The 25381-nt window shown below is 35.1% G+C and overlaps 9 protein-coding genes across 9 annotated transcripts; 3 read left to right on the forward strand and 6 right to left on the reverse strand.

Moving 5' to 3' along the window:
- Nucleotides 1–146: 146 nt before the first annotated feature.
- Nucleotides 147–2894, forward strand: ALK2 (protein kinase ALK2; the record flags this gene model as incomplete). Its single annotated transcript, XM_003667682.1, has 1 exon — nucleotides 147–2894. The coding sequence occupies one exon, from the start codon at nucleotides 147–149 to the stop codon at nucleotides 2892–2894; it is 2748 nt and encodes a 915-aa protein (XP_003667730.1).
- Nucleotides 2895–3334: 440 nt separating this feature from the next.
- Nucleotides 3335–5788, forward strand: HIR1 (Hir1p; the record flags this gene model as incomplete). The annotated part of the gene is made up of 1 exon (XM_003667683.1): nucleotides 3335–5788. One exon carries the CDS (start codon nucleotides 3335–3337, stop codon nucleotides 5786–5788), a length of 2454 nt encoding a protein of 817 aa, XP_003667731.1.
- A 578-nt stretch (nucleotides 5789–6366) lies between these two features.
- On the forward strand, nucleotides 6367–8703 carry NDAI0A03320 (3-isopropylmalate dehydratase; the record flags this gene model as incomplete). The annotated part of the gene is made up of 1 exon (XM_003667684.1): nucleotides 6367–8703. One exon carries the CDS (start codon nucleotides 6367–6369, stop codon nucleotides 8701–8703), a length of 2337 nt encoding a protein of 778 aa, XP_003667732.1.
- A 472-nt stretch (nucleotides 8704–9175) lies between these two features.
- SLA1 (cytoskeletal protein-binding protein SLA1) lies at nucleotides 9176–12856 on the reverse strand (the record flags this gene model as incomplete). The annotated part of the gene is made up of 1 exon (XM_003667685.1): nucleotides 9176–12856. The coding sequence occupies one exon, from the start codon at nucleotides 12854–12856 to the stop codon at nucleotides 9176–9178; it is 3681 nt and encodes a 1226-aa protein (XP_003667733.1).
- Nucleotides 12857–13529: 673 nt separating this feature from the next.
- On the reverse strand, nucleotides 13530–14132 carry LDB7 (Ldb7p; the record flags this gene model as incomplete). Its single annotated transcript, XM_003667686.1, has 1 exon — nucleotides 13530–14132. The coding sequence occupies one exon, from the start codon at nucleotides 14130–14132 to the stop codon at nucleotides 13530–13532; it is 603 nt and encodes a 200-aa protein (XP_003667734.1).
- A 568-nt stretch (nucleotides 14133–14700) lies between these two features.
- On the reverse strand, nucleotides 14701–15816 carry NDAI0A03350 (uncharacterized protein; the record flags this gene model as incomplete). Its single annotated transcript, XM_003667687.1, has 1 exon — nucleotides 14701–15816. One exon carries the CDS (start codon nucleotides 15814–15816, stop codon nucleotides 14701–14703), a length of 1116 nt encoding a protein of 371 aa, XP_003667735.1.
- A 419-nt stretch (nucleotides 15817–16235) lies between these two features.
- Nucleotides 16236–17648, reverse strand: ERG4 (delta(24(24(1)))-sterol reductase; the record flags this gene model as incomplete). Its single annotated transcript, XM_003667688.1, has 1 exon — nucleotides 16236–17648. One exon carries the CDS (start codon nucleotides 17646–17648, stop codon nucleotides 16236–16238), a length of 1413 nt encoding a protein of 470 aa, XP_003667736.1.
- Nucleotides 17649–18631: 983 nt separating this feature from the next.
- KAP95 (karyopherin beta) lies at nucleotides 18632–21220 on the reverse strand (the record flags this gene model as incomplete). The annotated part of the gene is made up of 1 exon (XM_003667689.1): nucleotides 18632–21220. One exon carries the CDS (start codon nucleotides 21218–21220, stop codon nucleotides 18632–18634), a length of 2589 nt encoding a protein of 862 aa, XP_003667737.1.
- A 1662-nt stretch (nucleotides 21221–22882) lies between these two features.
- On the reverse strand, nucleotides 22883–23776 carry DIC1 (Dic1p; the record flags this gene model as incomplete). Its single annotated transcript, XM_003667690.1, has 1 exon — nucleotides 22883–23776. The coding sequence occupies one exon, from the start codon at nucleotides 23774–23776 to the stop codon at nucleotides 22883–22885; it is 894 nt and encodes a 297-aa protein (XP_003667738.1).
- Nucleotides 23777–25381: the final 1605 nt, after the last annotated feature.

A 25381-nucleotide genomic window follows, 5' to 3' on the forward strand; every position in this document is an offset into this window, starting at 1 on the left:
TACAAAATATTTCTTCCGAATCATTCCAAATTGGAAAAAAAATACAATTAAACTTTTTTTTTTCGTCAATCGGTTTATTATATCTTCTGAAGAGTCTCTTAAACAATCTTTCAACTCATCTCCCTTAAGTTTTACCGTATACTAGAATGGATTACGATACTTCTTATGATGAATTCGTCGAAGGGAAAAAATTCATTGCTTTAGTAGTATCCGACGACGATGAAGATGAATTGGCTTTAACAGACATTAATGAGTCCTTTCAATCCACTAGTGCATCGTCTATCCCAACTATTAAGAATAATATAGCAGGCTCCACTTTTTTCCCTAACATTCCCAATAATCCTCACATAGTGCCTAAGTCCAGCTCACAACCAAGCCAAAAACAGGTACTGCAACAGCAGCTGCAGCATAATCAACTTCCCCTAAGGACACCAACAAAGGAACAAAGTAAAGCTATAAAAACGAAATCTGACGAAAAGAAAAGATGGTCTTTCATGTCAACTACCTCATCTTCAAAGAAAAGGTGGTCGACTTTATCTTCTTTTACAAATGACTCTAAGAATGAACATGTAAGGGAAAAGGAAAAACACTCTAGCCATAACAGTTCGACAAATAACCCAAATTTTATGAAGAGACTTTCATCACATAGTAGTTCCATTTCAACGACTAATAATAGTACTAAAAGAATGTCCCTAACGAGTACGTTTAGCAATCATCTGGACAAAAATAGTAATCAGGCTATCCATGCAGACTCCCACAATGACAATATATCATTGTCCTCGTCGTCATCTTCTACACATCGTAAATCTTCCTCGTCATCTTTGAAAAGATCTTCTACAGGGTCATCATTAAGACAACTGTTTAACAAAATTGTGATTAACGACTCAAAGGAACATCAAGTAAAAAGTACCCAATTCTCCTCTTCTCAAGAAAATGCCAATAAAGAAAATAATTGTACACAAAACAATTCACAAAAGCAATTACCGAAACAACTTCAGAAACAAAAACAACTCAATCATTCATTCTCATACTCATCGGATTTAAACCAAAATACAATAAGAACAGACACCAATGCTTCACAGACAAAGTTTAGAACACCCTTGAAACCAGTGACAAATACATTCACTACTAACTCAAACGCACATATGGCTCGACAGCGCCATTCCGTTATATACCATCAGGATTATAATAATAATAACAACAGTAGTAATGGCTATAATAATAGTAAAGTAAATCATAATAGAAATATTTCAACAAACCAATTTTCAGATAGTTCTAGTATATCATCAATGTCATCGTCTAACTCAAAATGGAAATTTTGGAAAAGAAATACCTCAAATAATGGTGGATTCTTATCCAGTTCAACTTCTTCAAAGTCATTGTCAATAAATGATATATCTTCGCCTTACAGTATCGAAAATAACAATAATAAATTTAATTATAATAATCCCTCTACAAAGCTAAGAAATAAAAGCTCATTTTCTGACTTCCATAAACCCTTCTTTTCATCAAACTCTTCAACACAAAATCTATCAATTAATACCCAAATAAATACAGATCAAAATGAAACGAGATCAATATCCTCCTTATCTTCTTCATCGTTGCATAAAAAAATATCAACTTCCAATTTATCAATACATGCATTAACCCATCGTTCATCACAATCAAGTTTAAAACATAAAGTTTCTCACAGTTCCTTACAAAAATTTAAAACTAGAAGGAGATCTTCGAATAATGGAACTACTGGTGCAAATTGTTTGAATCCAAATATGGATGATATATCAAGTCATTCCTCATCGATTAACTCAAATCCACTAATTTCTTTGCCGACATTGGATCAAGTTTCTAGAGATAAAATCCAAACAAAATTAAGAAATTCGACCTCTTTATTATCTTTAAATTCCTCCCATACTGTCATAATGACGAAAAAACAACACGATACATCAATATTGCAACAAATTTTGCAATATTGTGATATAAACTATATCATCAATGAGTATGATTTACAATCTTTGCATTCAAATTTCAATAAACATTCCATCTATATGTTGACGCCACAAAATTCAATAAAAATATCATCAAATATTTATAAATTACGCTCTAAGCAGGCAATCTGTAAGATAATCCCTCTAGGTACACCAGATGATATTACAACTTCCAAAATAACATCACTGAAAGAATTAAAAATGTTACATCTAGTGAAGGGCACTACAGGTCTCCCCTATTTATTACAATCATATCTTTTGAGATCATCTACAGGAAATATCTCAATGTATTTGTACATGAAGGATAAAGGTACACCATTATCTACATTCAAGTTTGTCAATTGGGATCAAGTTCTTAACATCTTTTGGCAATGTGTTAATATTATGTATGTTTCTGAAACTAAGTTTCAATTTGAACATCGAAATCTAATTCTGGATCACATCTTAATAGATTCAAATCATAATGTGACCTTCATCAATTTGAAATGTGGTAGAATTAAGTTTGATGAAACATTGTTTCCCAACTCAAATTCAAATACAATTGAAATTTTATCAACAAGGTTAGATCATCCATTGTTCTTCCAGGGTGGTGGGGATTATCAATTTGAAACTTATAATTTGATGAGATCTTTATTCAACGGATTGAATGTAACGAGTGGCAATAATAAGGATGATGAAACGATTTGGGACTGTTTTGTACCGAAAACCAATCTATTATGGTTACATTATATTGCTGTAAAATTATTATTGAATAATAATAACTTACCAAATTCAGAGTCGAGGATCAAGTTAAACAGTATTGCTCAGTTGAGTGATCCGGCCACACTGCTACCCAAAAATAAGAACAAATACAGCAGAAGGAATGATCATAATATTAACAGCTGTGGAGACTTGCTAAAATTTAAATAGACTATACTAAAAATATAAACCCAAAATAATAATAATACCCTAACGAAAACCATTTATAATTAACTAAAGCATACATTTATAAAACTCGTAATATTGCGTTCAATAAGTACCTTCTTGCACTTATTATGAGGAATATCCATTGACCAGGTGACGGTAGACTTTTATTATATTTGGGTACTATGATATAGATATATACCTGAAATCATTTTCTTGTAAGAATTTTGAGGACAGACCACGATTTTTTTTGTCAGCTGTTCAATTAAATTTTGTCTTATCAGATCGGAAAGTAAACAAAGTACAACGCCAAAATTTGACAGTAAAATTCGTGATGAATATGTCCCACTTCACAATGCACCTCTGTTGATTAGTATCATTAAACAAAAAAAGATCTATAAAAAGAATCCAGTTGTTGTACACTCCGTTAGTAGCATATTGTGTGAATGAGACTTCTAAAATTCCCGTGGTTAACCCATGTTGAAGAATCGAGGAATTATGAAGTCTATACAGTAGATATAAGTCCCGATGGAAAAAAAATAGCAACAGGTGGGCTAGATGGGAAGATTCGAATTTGGTCTCTTGATAATATCAAAAAAGTAAGTCATGCATTGAAATCTATTGAACAACAGGTCGATCCCGATTGGAAAACACCGCTGTGTAGTATGAATAGACATGCTGGGTCTGTTACTTGTGTGAAATTCTCTCCAGACGGGAAATATCTGGCCAGTGGATCAGATGACAGAATCTTATTGATTTGGACCCTGGATGAAGATCATCAACAACATCAAACAGGAGGAATGTCATTATTTGGTAACGAAAAGGAAAAGGAAAGGTGGAACGTTAGGAAAAGATTGGTTGCACATGATAACGATATTCAAGATATAGCGTGGGCGCCAGATTCAAGTATTTTGGTCACTGTAGGCCTAGATAGATCAGTTATTGTATGGAATGGTACTACATTTGAAAAGGTAAAGCGGTTTGATGTTCATCAATCACATGTAAAAGGTGTAATTTTTGATCCAGCAAATAAATATTTTATTACAGCATCTGATGACAGGACGTTGAAAGTATTTAGGTATCACAAAACTTCAGGTGATATTTCTTTTACCATCGAGCACATTATTAGTGATCCATTTGAAGACTCTCCTTTGACGACCTATTTTAGAAGGTTATCGTGGTCCCCTGATGGACAACATATTGCAGCACCAAATGCAACAAATGGGCCAGTTAGTGCAGTTGCTATTATAGACAGAGGTACTTGGACTTCTAATATTAGTTTAATTGGACATGATGCCCCAACTGAGGTAGTACGGTTCAATCCACGATTATTTGAAGTAGATACTAAGGCAAATTATAAGCAAGAAAATAATAATGGATCAGTTGAATCAATTATTGCTACGGCAGGTCAAGATAAAAGCGTCGTCATATGGAGTACAAGTAAAGTTAGACCTATCCTTGTGGCTTTTGAAATTGCCAACAAATCAATTACAGATATGCAATGGACTCCCGATGGTTCTATGTTGTTTGTTACATCCCTCGATTCATCCGTGTCAATATTAGCTTTTGATGAGAATGAATTGGGTGTCGCTGTTCCATTAGAGAAAAATTATGACCAATTACATAGATACGGTGTTGATAAAGATTCCTTGGATTTCCCAGAAAGTATCCAACAATTGTTGCTTGATGATGTGTCTATACGGCAAATAAAACATCCTAGATTGAATGCATTGGAAGAACGATTGACTGTGGAAACAACCTCAACGGCTACAAAGGTACAAAATGAACCAGTCCCATCGTCGTCACAACGATTCTTACCGAATGAAACTATTAATATATTGATACCGAAAAGGAAGAAAGATATGAAAATGAACAAGACAATTATGAAAGACGGTAAGAAGAGAGTAGCGCCTACTTTGATGACGGCGCAAGTTCAGCCGCTGTTAACGAAGAAGCTAGTACCTCCCACAAATCTTCCAACTTCAGGCCTAATTCAAAAAAAGGTACGAACAAATCAACTACCAGTAGAGCTTGAGGATAAACTGAGTAATACGACCATACCACTTCCCAGACTAGGTATTCACTCCTTAATTATGGGAGTGAAAGATCATGATACGCATACATTTATAGATGAGGGTGTGTCAACAGATGCTGATGAAGATGAAGCTACAGATATGATTAGCGAACCGAGATTGACACTTAACTCAAAATTAACACGAGGGAAAATTCTGACAGATGAACCTACTTTGAGATATTTGGAAAATTCTGGAATAATTCCCGATGTTGATGCAGTTGTCCTACAATCCGGTAATATGAATTCATTTTTTGTTTTAGAAATAAGAAATGGCGTGGAAAGATCTATTCAATTCGATAAGGATGCGCTACTTGATAATCCAACTAGAATTATTGGTTACCACCAGGGGAAGAGATGTTTAGAGGCATTCTTTCCAGAAGTTGTAATTACTGCTGTGGGGTCAATGGAATGGAGCACCTGGTGCATTGCTACAGCAGATGGATCTTTGTATTTATTTGGGTATAATGGGCAATTGCGAACACCGAAACTGAATGTTGGTCATAAAATTGTAAAGATGAAATGTCAAGAAAATTACCTTATCGTTCTCGTTGATCGAGGACTTTTTTTCGCATGGGATTTGAAGACTTTGAAGTTGATTTTGAAGGATATTCCGATACTACCGATTATAAATAACATTCCAATCAAGGGCAGTAAAGTACGAATTTCAAGATCCATTCAAAGGTTCTTTCTTTCTGTTGAAGGAGAGAAAGATTTGTCATTGATTGTTGAACTAACAGAACCAAGAAGAACTTATCGCTGGGCCAGTGTGCTTGGTTGCTGGGTTGATAGCACCGTAAGTAACCTTTCAGTAGCAGAAAAGGCTTAATCCGGCTTGCTACATATCCTCTTTAGCCTATGTAATATCGTGTAAAAAATGCGTGCATTTGTTCATTTATTGCCCAAGTTTATTGTCCATTTCGTCTATATGAGTCTCCAGTTACTGTGACATGGATGTCTGGCCTCTCTTTTTTGATGCCATGCATGGGTCAGGGCCGAAGCCCTCTTTAAACATACCCCAGGTCTTGAGTCATCATTACCTAACTCTGATTTCAAAGCGCCCCTTAAAATATTTTTTCAGTATTTTTCACTTCTTCAGAGAACAATACGGGAGGAAATAATGAAAACAATGACGGGAACTGACCAATCTTCCCATGGAAACGTAATTTTCGTTATCTGGAAAAAAATTTTAAACCATTTCAGATCTAACTCAAAAATTTTGAATATATAAATAGGATCTCGAGGTTTAATATTGCTATTTAGTAATTCTTTTTCTTTTGTATAGCAAAGAAAACAATAGAAATAATCAGATACTTCGATCTAAACGCATTTACCTGCTACTGCTTCTGCTATTACTGCTGCCGCTGCTTTGATCTTAGAACTTATATAATTGTTTTAATTTATTCAATGTCATTCACACCCCCAAAAGGTCCAAGAACCTTATACGACAAAGTTTTCGATCATCACGTTGTTCATAAAGATGATAACGGATCTTACCTACTTTATATTGATAGACATATCATTCATGAAGTGACCACACCTCAAGCATTTGAAGGTTTAAAAGATAATGGAAGACCTGTTAGAAGATCAGATTGTACTTTAGCTACAGTTGATCACAATATTCCAACTGACTCAAGGAAAAATTTCAAATCAGTCGACACTTTTATTAAGCAAGCTGATTCTCGTTTGCAAGTGAAAACACTAGAAAAAAATGTTGCTGAGCACGATATCCCATATTTCGGTATGACTGAAATTAGGCAAGGGATCGTTCATATGATCGGTCCAGAACAAGGTTTCATTCTACCTGGTTGTACAGTTGTTTGTGGTGATTCCCATACATCTACCCACGGTGCTTTCGGTTGTTTGGCTTTCGGTATTGGAACTTCTGAGGTTGAACATGTATTGGCTACTCAAACTCTTATCCAAACAAGATCCAAAAACATGAGAATCTTGGTTAATGGGAAGTTATCTCCAGGTGTTACCTCTAAGGATTTAATTTTACATATTATTGGTTTAATTGGTACCGCTGGTGGTACTGGTTGTGTTATTGAATTTGCTGGTGAAGCAATTGAAGATTTATCAATGGAAGCTCGTATGTCTATGTGCAATATGTCCATCGAAGCCGGTGCCAGAGCTGGTATGATTAAGCCTGATGAAAAAACTTTCGAATATTTAAAGGGTAGACCATTAGTCCCAACTGGTGCTGAATGGGAAAAGGGTTTAGCATTTTGGAAAACCTTACATTCTGATGAAGGAGCCAAGTTTGATCATGAAATTGTTATTAAGGGATCAGCAATTATTCCAACAATTACTTGGGGTACATCTCCACAAGATGCTTTGCCAATTACCGCGTCAGTTCCTGATCCAGCAAAAGTTGAAGATCCAATAAGAAGGGGTGATATGGAAAGGGCTTTACAATATATCGGACTAGAACCAAATACTCCATTACAAAGTATTAAAATTGATAAGGTATTTATTGGTTCCTGTACCAACGCACGTATTGAAGATTTGAGAGCTGCTGCTAAAGTGGTTGATGGTTATCATATTGCTGATAATATCATGAGGGCTATGGTTGTCCCAGGTTCAGGTTTGGTAAAAGCCCAGGCTGAAGATGAAGGTCTTGACCAAATCTTCTTAAGGGCAGGCTTTGAATGGAGAGAAGCTGGTTGTTCTATGTGTCTGGGTATGAATCCAGATATTTTACAACCTGGTGAACGATGTGCATCTACTTCGAATAGAAACTTCGAAGGTCGTCAAGGTCCTAGATCCCGTACTCACTTGATGTCACCAGTGATGGCTGCTGCTGCTGCTATTGCAGGACATTTTGTTGATATTAGAGAATTTAAGTACAAAGATAAGACTGCTCCAAAGATTTCTATTTCTAATGAAGCACAAGACGTTTTGGCAGATGCTGCTGCTAAGCATAAGCATATAGAACAACCTGAGGATGATCTTTCTGAAGAAGGTGAAGATATGATTGATGATATTCCTCCATCTACCACTACTAGAGTTGCTTCTGGTCCTACAGGTATGAAACCATTTTTATCATTATGTTCCATTGCTGCTCCGTTGGATAAATCGAATGTCGACACCGATGCTATTATTCCAAAACAATTTTTGAAGACAATTAAAAGAACCGGTTTAAAAGTTGGATTATTCTACGAATGGCGTTTTAAGAAAGATGCCCAAGGTAAAGATGAAGAAACTGACTTTGTTTTAAATGTTGAACCATGGAGACATGCGGAGATTTTAGTTGTCACCGGGAATAACTTCGGTTGTGGTTCTTCTAGAGAACATGCTCCATGGGCCTTAAAGGATTTTGGCATTCAAAGTATTATTGCCCCATCATTTGGTGATATTTTCTACAATAACTGTTTCAAGAATGGTTTACTACCAATAAGAATTCCACAAAACGTTATTTTGGAAAAATTAACTCCGATTGCTAAGAAAGGTGGGAAATTGACAATTGATTTACCTGACCAAACTATCTCCGATGGTGAAGGTAATGTTCTGGTCGATCATTTTGACATTGAGGATTATAGAAAGCACTGTTTGATCCATGGTTTAGATGATATCGGCATTACATTACAAAAAGAGAGTTTTATCAGCAAGTACGAGGAGGTAAGAAAGGATAAATATTCCTTCTGGGAAGGTGGTTCCAAATTGTTGAAATTCCCATGTGATTTATCACTTGAAAAACGCACACCACTTACAACTTACGACGTTGTTCATCAAGATTGGTAAAAAGATAGCAAGGTTTTCCAACTTGTGATATATTTACTTAACAACGTACCTATTTATTAACTTATGTATTGACTTATGTATTGACTTATTTATTGACTTATTTATTGACTTATTTATTAACATATTTATTAACATATTTGTTCATTAAAGAAAAATGATGAAACTATATCTTCCTGTTATCTCAATTCCAAAAACCAAATATCCTTCATACCGACTAGCTTATGAAAAATTATTAAATTATGCTGAAGTAGAGTTGTTACGATAATGAAAAACATAATCTTATCGCTCAAGAAGGAACTAGTTAATCATGAAATGGAGTAAATGCAAGTAATTATATTCATCAGATTTGAACTACTTTATAAAAAAATCTCTTGTGAAGTATATATAAGTTATATGGTATACTAAAGTTCATAACAATACATAAAAGGGGAGCGATTAGATCGCATATCGTACACATGACATGGAAGCAACATTAGAAGCCAAATGGATTATCTGCTGTGGCATTAAATAGGTTTGCTTGTCTTGGTTGTTGACTCTGTGGCATTTGTGATGATTGTGCCGTCTGCTGTGGACCGTTCCCGAAACCAAACCCTGTTGGCTGCGTTTGTAATGGAATTTGTTGGGAAGGTTGCGAAATAAATGTGTTTTGCATCCCTTGAGTAATACCGTTAGTATTTGGCAGTTGCATTGCACCACCAGTGTTAAAGGTATTCATAGGTTGCGATTGTTGGAACACGCCACCTGTATTCATCATCTGTGGACCTCCAGTAAATTGGTTTTGAGGCAAAAAAGATGCACCTCCAGTTCTTTGAAGAGTCAAACCAAACTGAGATTGAGGTTGGAATCCACCTGTTATTTGAGCGCCAAAGGTTGTTTGAGGCAGCGTTGCGAACCCACCAGTTCTCTGTTGTGTCATTAGATTCCCTGTAGACTGTGTACCAACGAATGAAGTTTGAGGTAAACCACTGACTCCACCAGTCAGTTGATTTCCAAAACTAGTTTGTGGCATTGCGCCACCTGTTACTTGGCCACCCAAACTGGTTTGCTGCAATGTATTTCCCATGATCTGTGTTCCAAAGCTAGTTTGTGGAATTGCACCTCCGGTAAAAGCTGGGTTCATAAATGTAGTCGTTGGCAAAATGCCACCAGTCGTTTGCATTGGCATCATACCGCCAGTAGAATTTGTAGCAATTACACCATTTGCTGTTTTTTGAACAGGCAATATAGAGCCAAGTGGTGGGGCGCCGAATGTCGTTTGTGGAATTATGCTAGCACCACCTGTTGTTGATAATGGTAACAATCCGAATGAAGTTTGAGGCATTGCTCCCCCCGTAGTCGCTATAGGAATCAAACCGCCACCTGTTTTCTGGACTGGTAAGATTGTTCCAGTTGGTTGCATACCAAAACTAGTTTGTGGCATTGTCATTAAACCTCCAGTTGTGAATGGCATCATCACAAATCCAGATGAAATAGGTAAAACATTGTTTCCACCGGTTTTAAACGGATCTAAAGGCACAAGTGTACGGCCACCGGTGACATTGCTGGCAAGAGCTGGGCCACCAGTAACGTTAGTGGCAATTTGAGCAGTATTACTTTCTGTGCCTGTCTTTACAGGTTCTAGCTGCTCTAATTTAGGCTCAGGAGTGGCTGGTGTGGCCTTTTTAGGTTCCAAAGGTTGCAAGTCAAGTAAGTCTTGCATTGAGCCAGTAAATTCTGCTTTCGCATTTACTAAGTTTGGTTGGGATTTGGCAGCTGGTTGCACTGTCCAAGCATCATCATCATGGCTGACAGCAGCTGGTGGAGCAGTAGCTTGCGGCATTAGCTGTTGTTGAGGAACACTTAGTAATGCTGGTTGTCCCGCTGTATTAACAGTATTTACCTTCAATGAACCATCTGCTTCGGTAAATATGCTACCTGTAGCTGCGGCTCGTTGAGTTTCAGTTTCTCTACCAAATTTCTTGTCAAGGTACTTCATTACACGGACTATATCACCTTCACGTAAACCTAAAGTTCTTAGCATGGATGAATTTATATCTTGCATCATATCTTCGGTAATTTGTTCTCTATCAAAATTGATGGTATATCTTTGGCAATTATTAACATCGACACCAGTATTTAAGAAAAATTCAAACCAATCATAATTACTGCCCTTTTTCTTGTCCGAACGAGAAGAGCTTCTGTTGACTCTAGATGAATCATGAGCATCATTTACTGAGATGGATGATTGCGGCCTTGGAGGTTTTATTGGAGGTAGTTCTTTGTCCTGTTGTAATCTTTCTCTATCCTGAGCCAATAATTCTCTTGCCTTTTTCAATTCATAAAGTTCTTGTTCTCTTAATCTCCTATCGCGTTCTCTTTCTTCCTGTTCCCTTAGCATCCTCCTTCTTTCGCGTTCGCTTTCTCTAGCATCAGTAGAAGTTGGCTTCTTTTCTTTAAATTTGTCTAAACTGAAACCAGTGACTCGTTCTACATATAATAGATCATCATCTGATAATTTAGAAGCTGCAACAGCGATTTTTACACCATTGGCTTTGTGTAGATGAATCTTTCCTTCTGCACAACCAATAAATTGAGCTTCCACTTTGAAAGTACCACTTCTGTCAACCCACAAACGCGTCTTTTTAGGATTTGGAAATTCCTTGGTCCTTTCTTTGTTAACATTACTTGTTGAGGATGATCTTTTCCTTCTGGTAGAAAAGGAACTTCCTCTATTTCTACTTTTCTTGGGGGATAGACTTTGGTCAGCGTCGTTTTTCCAATCGGCAAGGCCTGTCGAAGAGGGAGCCTTTGAAGGAGATTTCGACATTGAACCTCTAGTTATTCTTTTCAATGAACTAAATAATCCACCCGATGATGATTTTTCTTGTGGAGGCTCAATAAATTGAGCTGGCACAACTCCTTTTTCTCCTGTTTTCACAAGTTCACACATCCACCAATCTTTTGATTTCTTGTCATTTAAAATATAAACCATATCACCTTCCTTCACAGTCAGTTCGTCATTTGATTCTGCAATGAAATCGACTAGAACACGAGCTTGCTTTTTGGATTTTGCTGCCATTTGAACCTCTCTTAGACCTGGATCACGTGAAGCACCCTTAATTTCACCTATAACTGCCATGATTTCGTTACATGTATCATTATTTCCTGTATGTAATTCGAGATTCTTATATGGATCAATAAATTCCAAGAACATATGTTTTTTCTCATTATCATATGAAACCAACTTATCAATAGTCCATTCTTGTGGATCCCCTTTGTTCGGAATGAAATTAATTCTGTTATGGCCAATAATTAATTTTGCCTTATGCTTTTTACGTCCTTCAATTTCAGTAACTTTCCATGACTGTGGTTCTGGGGAATAGTCATTTGCTTCATTGTTATAACGATCCTCACGCTCGCGGTCATTATTCTGTTCACGACGACGATCATCATCACGATGATAATCATCCACCGCATACCCATCATCATCATAATACGACATTCTGTTACGAGATTTTTCTCTTGTAGATTCAATTGGGCCTGTCGACACAGGTCTGGCAGGCTTTTCAGGTGGAGCCTCTTCTTCTTCTTCTCCATCTTTATAATTTTGAGTACTAGTCTCCCTTCTTGAAGTTTCTTCACCTTCTCGTTCTGGTTGTGATTCAGTTTCTACTTTAACTCTATCAACTCTTTGTGGTGGTGGTAAAAATGTGGAGGCATCTACATTAGTTGTAGCTGTAGTTGGTGTAGCAGCAGGCATCCCTTGTGGAGCTGCAGTGGCTGAGACAGGTTGCACATAATTTCCTGGGACAAACCCGACTTCATTTGAAATTTGTGACTTGACCAATAACCAATCAGGATCCTTATCATCATAAACAGAGAAAAGATCATTCTCGTGGAATATTAATTCTTCCTCTGGGTTTTGAATTTGTTCATAATCATAAAGCGCCTTCACTTGAGCAATAACCGGAGCTTCTTCGATATAATTAGAAGGAACTAACCCCACTGGTTCTTCTGCATCAGATCCAATAACACGTTTCTTAACTGTCCACCAATCATCAACTTCTGACTTTTCTAAAAGGTACAATAAATCATTTTCTTTTAGTTCTAATTCTTCAGGCGTCTGTGGCTCGTAATCATAAATTGCTTTGTAAACTCCTAAAAAAGCAGTCATAATTTTGTAAGCAAATTTATTGTCTTGTATTCTTTTTTTTCTATAGTTACAGTTGTAAAAAATTGTATTCTTTTGTTTGAGGTAATAAATAGAGAGTCTTTAGCCTTCAATCGATTCGGGGGAATCACAAAAAAGAGTGTACTATTTGGATTCAGTAAGGTAAAGCAAAGACGATCGTCTGTTCAGGTGCTCGTATATTGAAAGAAAACCTTTAGCCTTATTAATAGTTTGTTTTCTTGTTATCAATTAAGTTCACTTTTCAGGTCGTAGTTGTGAACAATTAAGTCAGATTAGTCAAATCGGTTCTTAATTGCTGTTGTTTTCTTGAAATATTCATTTTCTTCTCCAGGTAGGGCGAACGACCCCCCTTTTACTGTTGGCTTTAGGGCCAATGATTGGAAAACATTTTGCCAAGGAAGTAAACAGTAACCCTATTTAGGGCATATTATATTTATCAAGATGTATTTGAATTTCAATATCAACTTAGGCCAGTACATAGGACTAATATTATGTAAAGTTGAGGGTAAATAAATATTATTAAATTAAATTAGCTACAAAGTATAAACTGAAGTAATTTACTAAGGACTTGGGCTAATTATCAACAATAGTGATATGATGTATTGCTAATCTTGTAGTAAGACTTTGACCTTTATAAAAATGTTCCGACAGTAATTTAGTGTCTTCTTCTGTTATTACAAGTATGCTTTTTTAATAATGACATTCTATTCCGTCCCGTGAATCTTGAGTTACATCTTTTACATATTATAACTTTCCTAACTTTGGCCTTTTCACCTTCCTTATTTGTGTCCTCATTATGGATATCCACAGGCGGACTTGAGAATGTGTTAGGGAACGAATTTGAGAAAAAGATGTCATGAATCTGTAAAACATCCTCACATGATAAATATTTATGAAATAGTTGGGCAAAATCAATACTTGACAAGGTTTCCAGTTGACTTTTCGGGACATGATTACCGAGAAGGGTATGACTAACGTCATAATTTGTTTTGTCGGTAACGTTTATGGTGCCCCCGAGGTAACTATGGATCGTTGGCCTTACTGCAGTATCTATTATTTTCCTTTTCTCATTTTTAGACTTTCTAACTTTCTTCGAGTTCTCTGTTAACTGTAGTAGTTCATCTTGGCTAAATGTGATCTGGTGGGATCTTTCCAAGGCAGCTAATCCTGATATAACATCATAATAGGAATTCGTAATTGTATTCTTTTCTACAGGTAGAGAAGATGGAGTGATACTGTTCTGTACTTGTTGATTCATAATAGACGGTTCTAAAGATATATATAATGTTCTTTATCACGCCAGTTCCGAATATTCTGATCTTCTCTTGAGTTGAATTCAGCTTTGATATCTGCGTACAATCTTTCCATGTTGTTTTTATTTTTATGTTAAACATTTATTTCTCGTACATAATAAGATTCGAAAATTTCTAATCACATTTCCATTTTGTTTCTCCTCTCCATTTGCTTTTTAGCCCCTCTTAGACATATGAAAATAATCAAAGAATAAATTGATACATCGTCCTTCAGTTTTGGGGTGTATAGTGGTGAATAGAGGGAGTGTCACGTGCTGGCAAAGCGCTACTTTATATATTCTTAGACAGTATCTGACACATATATATATATGGCTTACCATTCTTCCTCATTAAATAAATCATTTATACAAAATCTAGCACTTTCTTTATAATATCTACAACTTTCTCTCAACGAATCAACCTTAAATTTAACGAATTTTCTCCACGTTGTATTTTTTTCATTCAGGTCCTCTAGGTTAATGTTCAAGTTAATTTTGTTCCTTTCCTCGTTTATTGACTCATAATATGTCTTTTTTAAACTTCCATTCCCTTGTTCCTTTGTGAAGATCCTTCTGATGATTTCTTCTTCATTTTCTTATGTTTTTCCTTGTCTTTCTTTATATTATAAACTCTACTATCTTCAAAAACAGGACTACTAGCCGCACTTTTTATAACACGATATAGTAATTTTTCATGATCTTGTTCATCCTTTTCTCTCCCAAATCTTTTTGAAGTTCGCGTCACAGTGATATGTTCGTTGTTTTCAATTTCAACATTTTCAAAATTATGTTTTGTCAAAAATGTATGACCTTTATTGATCTTTAATGGTTCAACCTTGATAAGGTTAGGATCACGGTTGGTTAACCCATCATTAATATTTGAAGTAAATTGTCTGGATGTCTGGTTTTTTCTCCACACTGTTTTGAGAGGAATTCGTGTCTTTACTAGAATGATATCTTTCTCTTGCATGTCCATAATATCTTGCAGATTTTTGGCAATAATGAAAGCTTGCAAAGAAACTTTAAAGTTTCCGCTAGGATTGTAACCAAGTTGTCCATTCTTAGTGAAAGCCTTCGGTAAAGTAATCGGTATTTTAAATAGAGGTTCTTCTTTACTCTTATTTAAAAATTCTTTGATTGAGTTCCTAAAAAGTAGTTTCTGACTATTGTTCCAAACCTTAGGATCTGCTGTATCAGGTTTATGCAGTATTATTCTGTTCGTTATGTTTTTATAATAATACCGTATTGTGTCCTCATATATCTGTTTCAAGTCCCAGTAGCTTTTATCCAACAATGTAGGAGATTCAAGTACCATTTTCTCATTTGCTATTAATTTTTTCGCTTTCCTTTCTTGAATGAACACAAAATAAACTGTAGGACATTTACTTATCAAATTGCCAACCTTATTTAGTTGATCTAATGTCAATAATCTAATGAAAATTTGGTTGAGTAAGATAACGTTATTTTCAGGGAAAAAATCTTCTTTCTGTAATTCATCTATCTGAGGGAGTAACCTTGCAAATCTTTTAAATATTTTAAATTTTCCTGAGAATTTAGACTCATTTGTATATTGTACAAAGAAAAGGTAATTTTCACCAAAAACTTTATTAATTGATTGGAAAGCGTGCGATCCAGAATAATCCAGAAACATTCTTCCTTATTTGAGCAGATTCTTAGCAAAAAATTATTTGTTCTTTTATCATTTCATGTTAGTTCCAGCATAAACATAAAGTATTAAGATCATGACGTTATTTCTCTATTTCGAATTTTATATGTTCCTATTTGAATATTATTTGCGTCGTTCCTGGTCGAAGACATTTTCATAGTGGCGAAAAAAACATGTCACAAATTCATGGAATGCTGCCGTATCTACTTGTTATGACAAAAAAAGAGGTTTATAAAGGTATATTCTTGTCTATATGAGGCAGATAGTACTTTTTTTTCAAAATTGAGTGGGTATTATATACATATCTAAGCATAATAAACTATATATAAGTTACAGGAAGTAGAAATGCAAAAAGTTTCATCGTTTCTCCTCCTTCTTCTTTTTTTCCTTTACTTGTGGTTTAGTTAAAAGACGTAAGGAATGAAAATGTATGGACAATGCTTACAATACTTCTTCCAATCGTCACCATACTTCCTTTGACATTTAATTTGATCTCTGTTAGCCCTATGTAATAGGACCACAATGAAAAAAATTGGAAAAAACCATGGGAAAATTGAATTAAAGCCACAAGCTAGTGCCCAAATTAATGATTGAGTCCAATCAGCAGTGTAGTGAATCTTTCTTACCCAAGTGTACCAACCATCAATTAATAAGAGAGAACCGTTTGATGTTTTCATGTATTTTGGATTTTTCAAGATTTGGTAAGGTAAAAACGGGAAAGTCTTTCTAACTGTCTTATCACCTGACATTTGCTTTCTAAAGGCATTTTTTTGAGCGTTTGCTGTATCAAAGAAATAATAAGCAACCAATAACATTACGTAAAGTGAAATATTGTAAGTAGTTGACCATTGATATTCAGATGGGTCATGGTAAATTAAGTATAAAGTGCAATGACAGTAAGTGTATGGAACACCTGCAATGTTCCAGAAGATCAACATGAAACCGAATTTTTCATAAGCCATATCCCAAGTTGGAACAATTAATTCTTCCCCTTTAGCACATGCATTAGCGTAAAGCCAATGTGCTAACATGATGACACCTAATTGTGGAGTAACGTAACCGTACATTTCATATTGTTTCAAACATGCACCTAGTGTGATGAAATATAATGTGAACCATGGTAATCTAACTTCGAAAAACATTTTCAAATCTAGGATACCCCAACGTGGATTCAATGGAGCACCCATGAAAAAATCATAAAGATGGTTACCAGTCATACGATGGTAATCATGGGAGATAAACAGAGTCCATAAGTATAAACCAATCGAAAAGGCGAACCCTGAAATGATTGCACATGTCATGATTTGACCAAAAATATCAATTATTGTATACAGCTTGAAAATTCCCGTAAAATGAAGTCCTAGAATTAAAGCAGTGGAAGTGTAAAGAGTCCACATTGCATTACAAAAATAAGGTAATTGTTTGTTGTTCAAATGAGTCAATGGTTGACCTTTAGTCCAAATACCTGGTAAAGTGTAATAGAAAGCAATTTGGGCAGCCCAGAAAGTTGAAAATATTGTCCAAGCATAACGAGTTGGGACACCATTTTCAAGGAAGAGATTATATAAATGGACAATGAACTCAGACCATGACTGATTTTCTGCAGGTAATGCAATTGAACCATTATAGAATTGAGCTGAAATCCACATATAATACATCAATAAGGGAAACCCAATCAACATTCCGACGACACCTAATGTGCCACCAAATTCATATTCAATTTCATCAGGTTTCAAATATTTCCCTTGTGGTAAAAAGTTCTTTTGTGGCTTTTTATTTGGAGCTGATGAGCCTGCATTTCCTTTCGCACCTGCCATCTTGGTACAAAAACGATTAGTTATCTTCTTTGAAGGGAGCTACTTTCTAGTCCGAAGGAGCAATAGACCCTGCATTATAAATAAAGTTTCAGCAGGGAACCAAGCACTGAGTTAAGTTGCTCGACCATATTTGTATTTATACGTAAGTTGGAAAGTGATAATCTTTGTTGTTGTTCGACCTCGTTCAAGGCTTCCGATAAAATACGAGCGTACCGAGGCTGCTTGCCGCCCATCGTTTAACATTTCTATGATTTCTCGTCTATGCAGTTTCCTTGAAAAATAAACAATAACCTCGCAAGCATCAAAAAGAAAACCCTATACAGTTGGGCGTCATAGGTATCTCAATAATAACAAAAAGATGTATGTAGCTGAACTCATGTTTATTATAGAGTTATTAAAGTATTTTATACATTAAGAGGTTCACTTCGGTATAAGATTCACATAAGGATATATGTTTTAACGTCATTGTCTGTAATTAGAAAGGTATATTTTATATAGACAGTATATAATTGTCGTTGGATGGCCTAGTTGTCATAAATATAAATATGGAATATTATTATTAAATTATTTCTGTAGTCGTTAGGTAAAGGGAATGGTAAAGGTGAAGTGTAGTCTATAAAACGTTTTGATGACAAAAAATAAAAAGATGATAAGTAATCAAAGGGAAAGAAAAAAAAGGCAGAAAAATTGTAAAAGAAGAATAAAATGAGAAGTGTAAAATTAAAAGAGTTTGATAATGATAAAATAAATAATGCAAAGGTAAAAAAGTAAAAGTAAAAATTAATGTGAGACAAAAAAAAAAAGAGAGGGAGACAGAGAGAGGAAAATAAAAGAGAAAAAGTGAAAATAATTGTTCAAAAATAAAACTATTGGTAGAAGCAATCAAAAAAGGAAACAGTTACAGTAAAAAATCAATTGTTGCAATGAACAACGCCAGAAAAGTTTGTTTGGATTTTATTATTATTATTTTTTTCCGAAACGGTTCAGGCTCTGAAAGACAATTGTCTCTTTTGCTGTTCTCTTGCCCATCTTGCGTTGTTCTTTGTAGATTGACTGAAATTTGGATTACTTCTTGTTCTTTTAATAAATTCAGTGACCCAATCTTGGGCATAAAATTGTTGAATTGATCCGTCAGGGTATATAGCAGAAATGTCACCAATTAAACCAGTGGCCGCTCTTGAAGTTGAATCAGATCCAAATAATTGAGGATCATCAGCAACAATAGAAAGGAATTGGAAAATTGTACCAACATAAGTGAAAAGAGCTTCTGGACTTGAACTTAGACCAGCGACGATACCTACGTATGCATCCAACACTGATTCTAGAACGGTAACTTGATAGTCGAGGGCTTCTAATGTTCCATTTTCAGGTTTCATATTTTGAGCAGCGACACATAATCCCATTACATCATTTAGATAGGTAATAAAATCAGAACCGATATTTGCAGCAATATCACCAAAGACACTTATAATGGTTGGTTTCAATTCCTTTCTTGCGTCGGATCTAGAAACTAAGTTACCGAGAACAGACATGAAGACTTGTGCGTACTTTTTGAAATCATCTTCTAATGAATTAGAAATGTCGGAAATAAATCCAACTGCTGTAACTGCAATAGGAGATTCAGGTTGGTCCAAGACTTTAACTAAATAAGGAGAGAATGCTTCTAAATATGGCTCGAAATTCTTACCTAAGGTAGTAGCCAGTGCTGAGACTGCAAAGAAAACATCATCTTCAATATAAGCTGAATCTTTCTTATCTAATAATCTCATGAATAAACTCATTAACATATCTGCTACAGATCCGACATTTCCTGTGTTTTTCCTAATTGCAGCAGCTAAGACAGTTAATATATTTGATTGTAATTCTTGTAAACTTTGTAAATCTTCGATATTTAACTGAGTATCGTCCACTTGCATAGTTTGTCCTAACTTATCCATGACGAAAGTTGAAATTGAAGCTAATGTTTCAGATACGTTATCGTTAGCATACTCCACTAGAGTTGTTAATGCAGCGAATGCAGACGCACGTGCATTATGTTCATTATCAGATCTCCCTGCGGCTTTGATTAGACCTTGAACTAAAATAGGATAGAAATTATAGATAGGTGATGGTTCTGCCAATGCTAATTCTTCCACTAAACTGATTATAATCCATGCACAGTTAGTCGCAACTTTGGCATTATCAGATAAACCTTGCAAAGCAACGTGAACCACACCTGGTAGTAGAGTGTCGGAGGCAACTGCATCTGCAACTAAAGAGGCTGCTCTACCAATACACCAAGCAGCAGTTTCCTTAACTTGTAAAGATGAATCATTCATTAAGGTCAGTACCGCTGGTAAAGCTTGTTCCACGTAAATTGACAATTGTTCCTTTGATGGACCATCCATGATAGAACCAAATGCCATTACAGCAGCTTCACGATTTCGCCAGTTATCATTGGTAATATTTTTTTCAACAAAACTTAAGACAGGTTCCAAGATATGATTACCACAATTTTGTGCAAACAATTGTAAGCATGCACCTGCAGACATAGACACATTCCAGTCATCATCTTCAGGATCTTCATTTTGTCTTGTTAATAAAGTTAATAAATTTGGAATAACATCTTTCAAAGAATTTAAAGCGAAATTATAACTTTGTTGGCCAGATTGTGGAAATTGACTCATTTCATAAGCAATATCTATCTCTTCTTCACAAATCGTAGACCAAAATTCCACTGTCATAGAAGCAACTTTATCGTTTGGTGAAGCCATTGTAGCAATAGTTAAGGCGTAGATGGCTTGTTCCATATATGGTTTCATGTACATATAATACAATGACATAATTTTACAAAGACAACCAAATGCGGCTGCTTGAATTTCGGTATCATTAGCTTGTGTAGCTTCACAAACCACTTGCATTAAATAGTTTCTCTCACCTTCACGATCCATATTATTTTTGATAAACACTAAAGAATCAGCTAAGGCATTCAAAGCAGCCAATCTAACTAGCCTTGATTGTTCAGAAGATTGGGCACCTTGAACAATGGCAATGAGGATATTATTTGAAGCTGCAACTAATGCTTCACTTTGTGGATCAGCGCTTTCACAAATATATCCTAAAGTTAATAAAGATGCTCTTTTAACATTTTCTGATTGACTTGGTTCTGTATTATCGACGACAATTTTCATTAAATCATTCCATTCACCACGAGGCAATTCAATATCTGCAATGGCAGCAATTAATTGAGCTGTTGAGTTTGCCACACGATCTTCTGATGATACTAATGCCGTTAAAGCATTTAATTTAATTTGATTTTTGGCTTCTGGATCTAATGATACCCAACGTTGAGCGTATTGTTGATTTTTCATTGAATCTTTGGATACCAGTTCATTTTTCAAAGTTAACGCAGCAAGGATACGAGCTTCTAATTTAGCCGTAGGTTCGATTAATACTTCTGATAAGAGACCAGCGAATTGTAGGAAATTTTCATTTGATAGCTTTTTTAATTGTGTTTCACTTTGGATACGGACATTTTGATCTCTATTAAGAATTGAGTCTTCCAATACTTGAGCAAATTCGGATGCAGACATTTTTAAGGAATCACAGTATGGCTTTGGTTTGTTTTCAGTTTATAGGGGAAGGAGGCTAAAAATTTGACAATGCCTTCGAAAGTCGAGAAAGTGTTCGAGATCAATTGCAAAATCGTTTACGATCCTTTTATGTAGTAATTTTTGCAGTTCAGAATTGTTATTCTTTCCAAAAGAAGAAGAAAATGAAGTGCCTGCTTCTAGAATTGGAAGCTTTTAATAACTAGTTCACTTTTCGTTTCCGTTTTCATTTTAAAATAGTGCATGTTAAAAAGTCTGGGGATGAAAACCATGTTTATCAAATTTTAATTTTTTTATTTCTATGTAGATAATTAATTTTTTGTTGTGGAGCGTGTTTTTTTCCCACCGAAGAGAAGAAGCGAAAAAGTTGATTGCAAAAAATATATTTGCATATAGTTATATAAGGGGGCCGTATGTGACGATCAGATTGGTCACAGAACTTTCGATTGTAGCGGAGATTGTAATAAAGACTTTGATGTCACAAGTTCCAGGATGGAAGGTTTGATGGTTATCAAAATTGTTACAGACTAAGAAAAGCTTTTCTTGTAGGGAGAACTCTTTTACTTCTTGTTTTCTTTTTTATAAAATTGTAGCTGTGACATAGTCTTGTGGCGTCATTATTTGAATTTAGGAATTTTTATTTCAGAGAGGAGACCATAAAAAAGGTTGTAGAAAACTAATACATCCAATATATAACTTCTTTTAAATATCTTTACCTCGAAAAGGATGGAGAGCCGCGGCAGAGCCATGACTATTTTGTCGGTAGTGCGTACTGTTATAGTCTATTGTGCTCACATATTGAAAATTACATGTTAAACATTATCGAAGCTTAAGCAACAAGTTGTCACATTGTTTTATTTTCAAAATAATTTTTGTATGGCAATTTTCTAGCTCTTTCTCTCTACGAAGGAGTATATTCTTTTTCCTTATAAATATGAAGTCTTATATTTCTTTTCTAAGGATTTTTTTTTTTTTTTTTGGTTATTAGCTTTAGGTTATGTGATGGATCCCGAATGACAGGGCCAATATTCTATGCTACATATTATTTTAAAATTTCTAAAGGGCAACATTATTGGTTTTTCATTTTATCAAATTTTTTATTTATTTTTTTGGATAGCTCCTTATATACCCAATTCATATTGAAGCCGAAAGTTGTTTGAAGAAAGTAAAAAGTAAACAAAATTTACAATTAACTTTTCAAAAGCCCATGACTAGATTATTTATTTCCATTTTTTAATCGTATGTCTTTCTAAAAAATTATAAGGGTGAAAGTAAGATCTATCTAAATTATGGTTTTTCGACCAATTTCCCTTCACGGAGAGTAAAAATTAAAGAAACACTCTAGAATGAAATCAATATAACAGGTATTTTATATTTAATAACTAGTACATTTCTATCAAGTATTCTATATAAAAACTTTTTGTCACAAATAAATAAATAATTAAATAATAGTGTATTTCAAATACAATTTTCCTTTTTGGGTTCTTTATCTTTTTGAATGCAAAAATATGAATTCCGTTTCATTTTTTTATTTTGGTATGTGTTAAGCTTTTTAAGGGATGAATGGGAATATGAATTAAGGTGAGTTTTTATTCTTTTTTAATTTGGTTTTATTCTTTCGTTTTTCAATTGTTTCCAATTTTTTCATAATGGTTTATTGATTTCTTCCCTTGGCATACCAATTCTATGTTTCTTTAATTGTTCAATAGCAAAGAAAATCAACATAGTGAAAGGACCCAATCTTGTAAAACTTGGTAACCAACCTCTAAACATGAAACCTGGACCTTCTTTACGTATAGCTGTAGTCAAAATCTTAATAGCAGACTCATTTGAAGTACCATGCCCATTCATAATTCTAGTCTTAATAACATCAGCTGGAGAACAAATAGTTGTCGCAACTAACCCAGCTAACAAAGAAGCTGATAAATGAGTTGAATTCTTCTTCGGATCGAACCCCAATTTAGTAGTCAAATAATTCTTAAACACATCATAAGTGACCACTTGACTTGCAGTCATTAGTACACCTCTAACCATATTTGGTTTCCAACCAGTCAACAATGTCTTAAACCCACCTTCATTCTTATAAATCTTATAAACACCATCAATGGCATTCTTATAATTTCTCCTTAGATGATTATCCAAAGCGGAATCATTTTGCATTCTAATATTGACCACATCAGCGAAATTCCCAGCAAGTCCACCAACGGCACCACTAATCATTGAACAAGGCAACAGATATAACATATTATTTAATTGATTCACGGGCACGATATTTTCCTTCATAAGATCATAAGCACCAAATCTAACAGTAGTATAAGTACATTGTCGTAATATGGCGGCACTAAGACCAGAATATAATCCCATGACGTTTTCATTTTTAAGAATTGTGGTTAACATTTTACGTAGTGTCGGTTTGGGCATGGGAGCTGCTTGAAGTCTGACTTTTGCTAGATCTAATGGATGGGTCATTAAGGTGGCAAAGACACCACCTGCACCACCGTACCACCATGGGTATTTGATTGGTTTCGTTGTAGACATGCTTGCTTGTATGTTTTTGCTTTTTTTTGTCGGTTTGGTTCCCAGTTGAAATAACTAAAAGCGTTAGTGATATTATGGAGGGATGATTACAAGATGTCCACTTATACTATATATATACTTTTTGTATATTTATATGATTGAAGAATGAAACGTCATTTACGTTAGTGGAACTGAATGGGAATGGAAGGCTTCTTTTTCGAACCATACAGTTTTTGCCTATAATGTTTTTGTAGGATAAGGCAACGAGGTCATGGAAGATCATGACGGTTGGAATTAAAGGTCGGTTGGTTTACGTACTGCAGTGTGTGTATCTCTCTGTATCTGTATTATTGTTTTCTTGGGAAATCTCACAATTTTCCGCAGTGAGAACAAAAGATTGAAAACATTCCCCTTTTCCGCGCGTCACGACTTGTTTGTGACTTTTGGGAAAAATCGGGCCGGGGCCGCTGTACAGTCGAGAGGGTAACACCACTGGGCTGAGATGGGTTGGGCTGGGTTGGGCTGGGCGGCTATTTTGGCGGTTGTTTGTTTGTCCCTCCTGTAAAATGTAACAAAACAACAGACTACACAACAGATATCTATCTATGCGTATAAAGTGAGCTTACTGCATATCAAGAAATTCAAGAATGGAAAGCCCTATGGAAGCCTTTGCATTGAAGAGAAAGTAGAGTGTATGTAAGAATACCATTTCATAGTTCCTAAAAAGAACCTTTAGCCATAAATGGCCTGTTACATATATACTTTGCCAAACGATAATAGTAAAGCAACGCAATGCAATGCAACGTAATTGCCTCTCTCTTTTTTGCCAAACACATCACCCCTTAATGAGCAATAATATCTTTGCTCTTATTGCTTGTATCTGACCTAACAACGTACCATGCATCTCCATATTCAAGTATGTTGTGCGTTGTATTGGTAGGGTGGTTGTGATATTGCAGATCGTTCTTTAGGTATATGGAATGAAAGCCAATTATGGAAATACTTGAGTAGATATATGCGAAGCAATGAAAGAAGAATGCCGGGAGTGGGATACGTTGCACAATGTTCGTTAGTATATGCGATGCAGTGCTTCGTTTTAGCTCCCGATATTTATATCTATAAAAACTATTTTCTCACAACAATCAGACAAAGTGCTAGAGGTTAAATTAACTGTCCTTCATAGACCTTCACCTGTCTTACTATGATATATAACGCCTTTTTCTGGTTGAAAGGGAACAGACACTATAAAAAATATAGAATAATCCTATTTATCTTATTAGGACTAGTAATAGCATTATTGGTAGTTGAAAGTAGTCCTTAGAATCAAAGTTTATAGATACACATTGATTAATGTAAAATCTCCTTTTAAGAATCTACTTCAAGTCAGTATAAACTACATGATTTTATAAGTTGTATCCAGGTTAGTGCGTATTCGAAAATAAAAGTTAATATTCAATTAGTAATATATTCGGTAGGCGCCCACCGTACAAACGTAGTAAACTTTAAAATTACAGGATCAGCATTAAGTGTCTTTTTGGAGATTGGTATTCAATTTAAGAACAGATGCTTCATTAGTGCACACACACACACATATATATATATATATCAACTGTTGTTCATCCTCCC

Source organism: Naumovozyma dairenensis, chromosome 1 (genome assembly GCF_000227115.2).
Source record: "Naumovozyma dairenensis CBS 421 chromosome 1, complete genome".
Taxonomy (NCBI): domain Eukaryota; kingdom Fungi; phylum Ascomycota; class Saccharomycetes; order Saccharomycetales; family Saccharomycetaceae; genus Naumovozyma; species Naumovozyma dairenensis.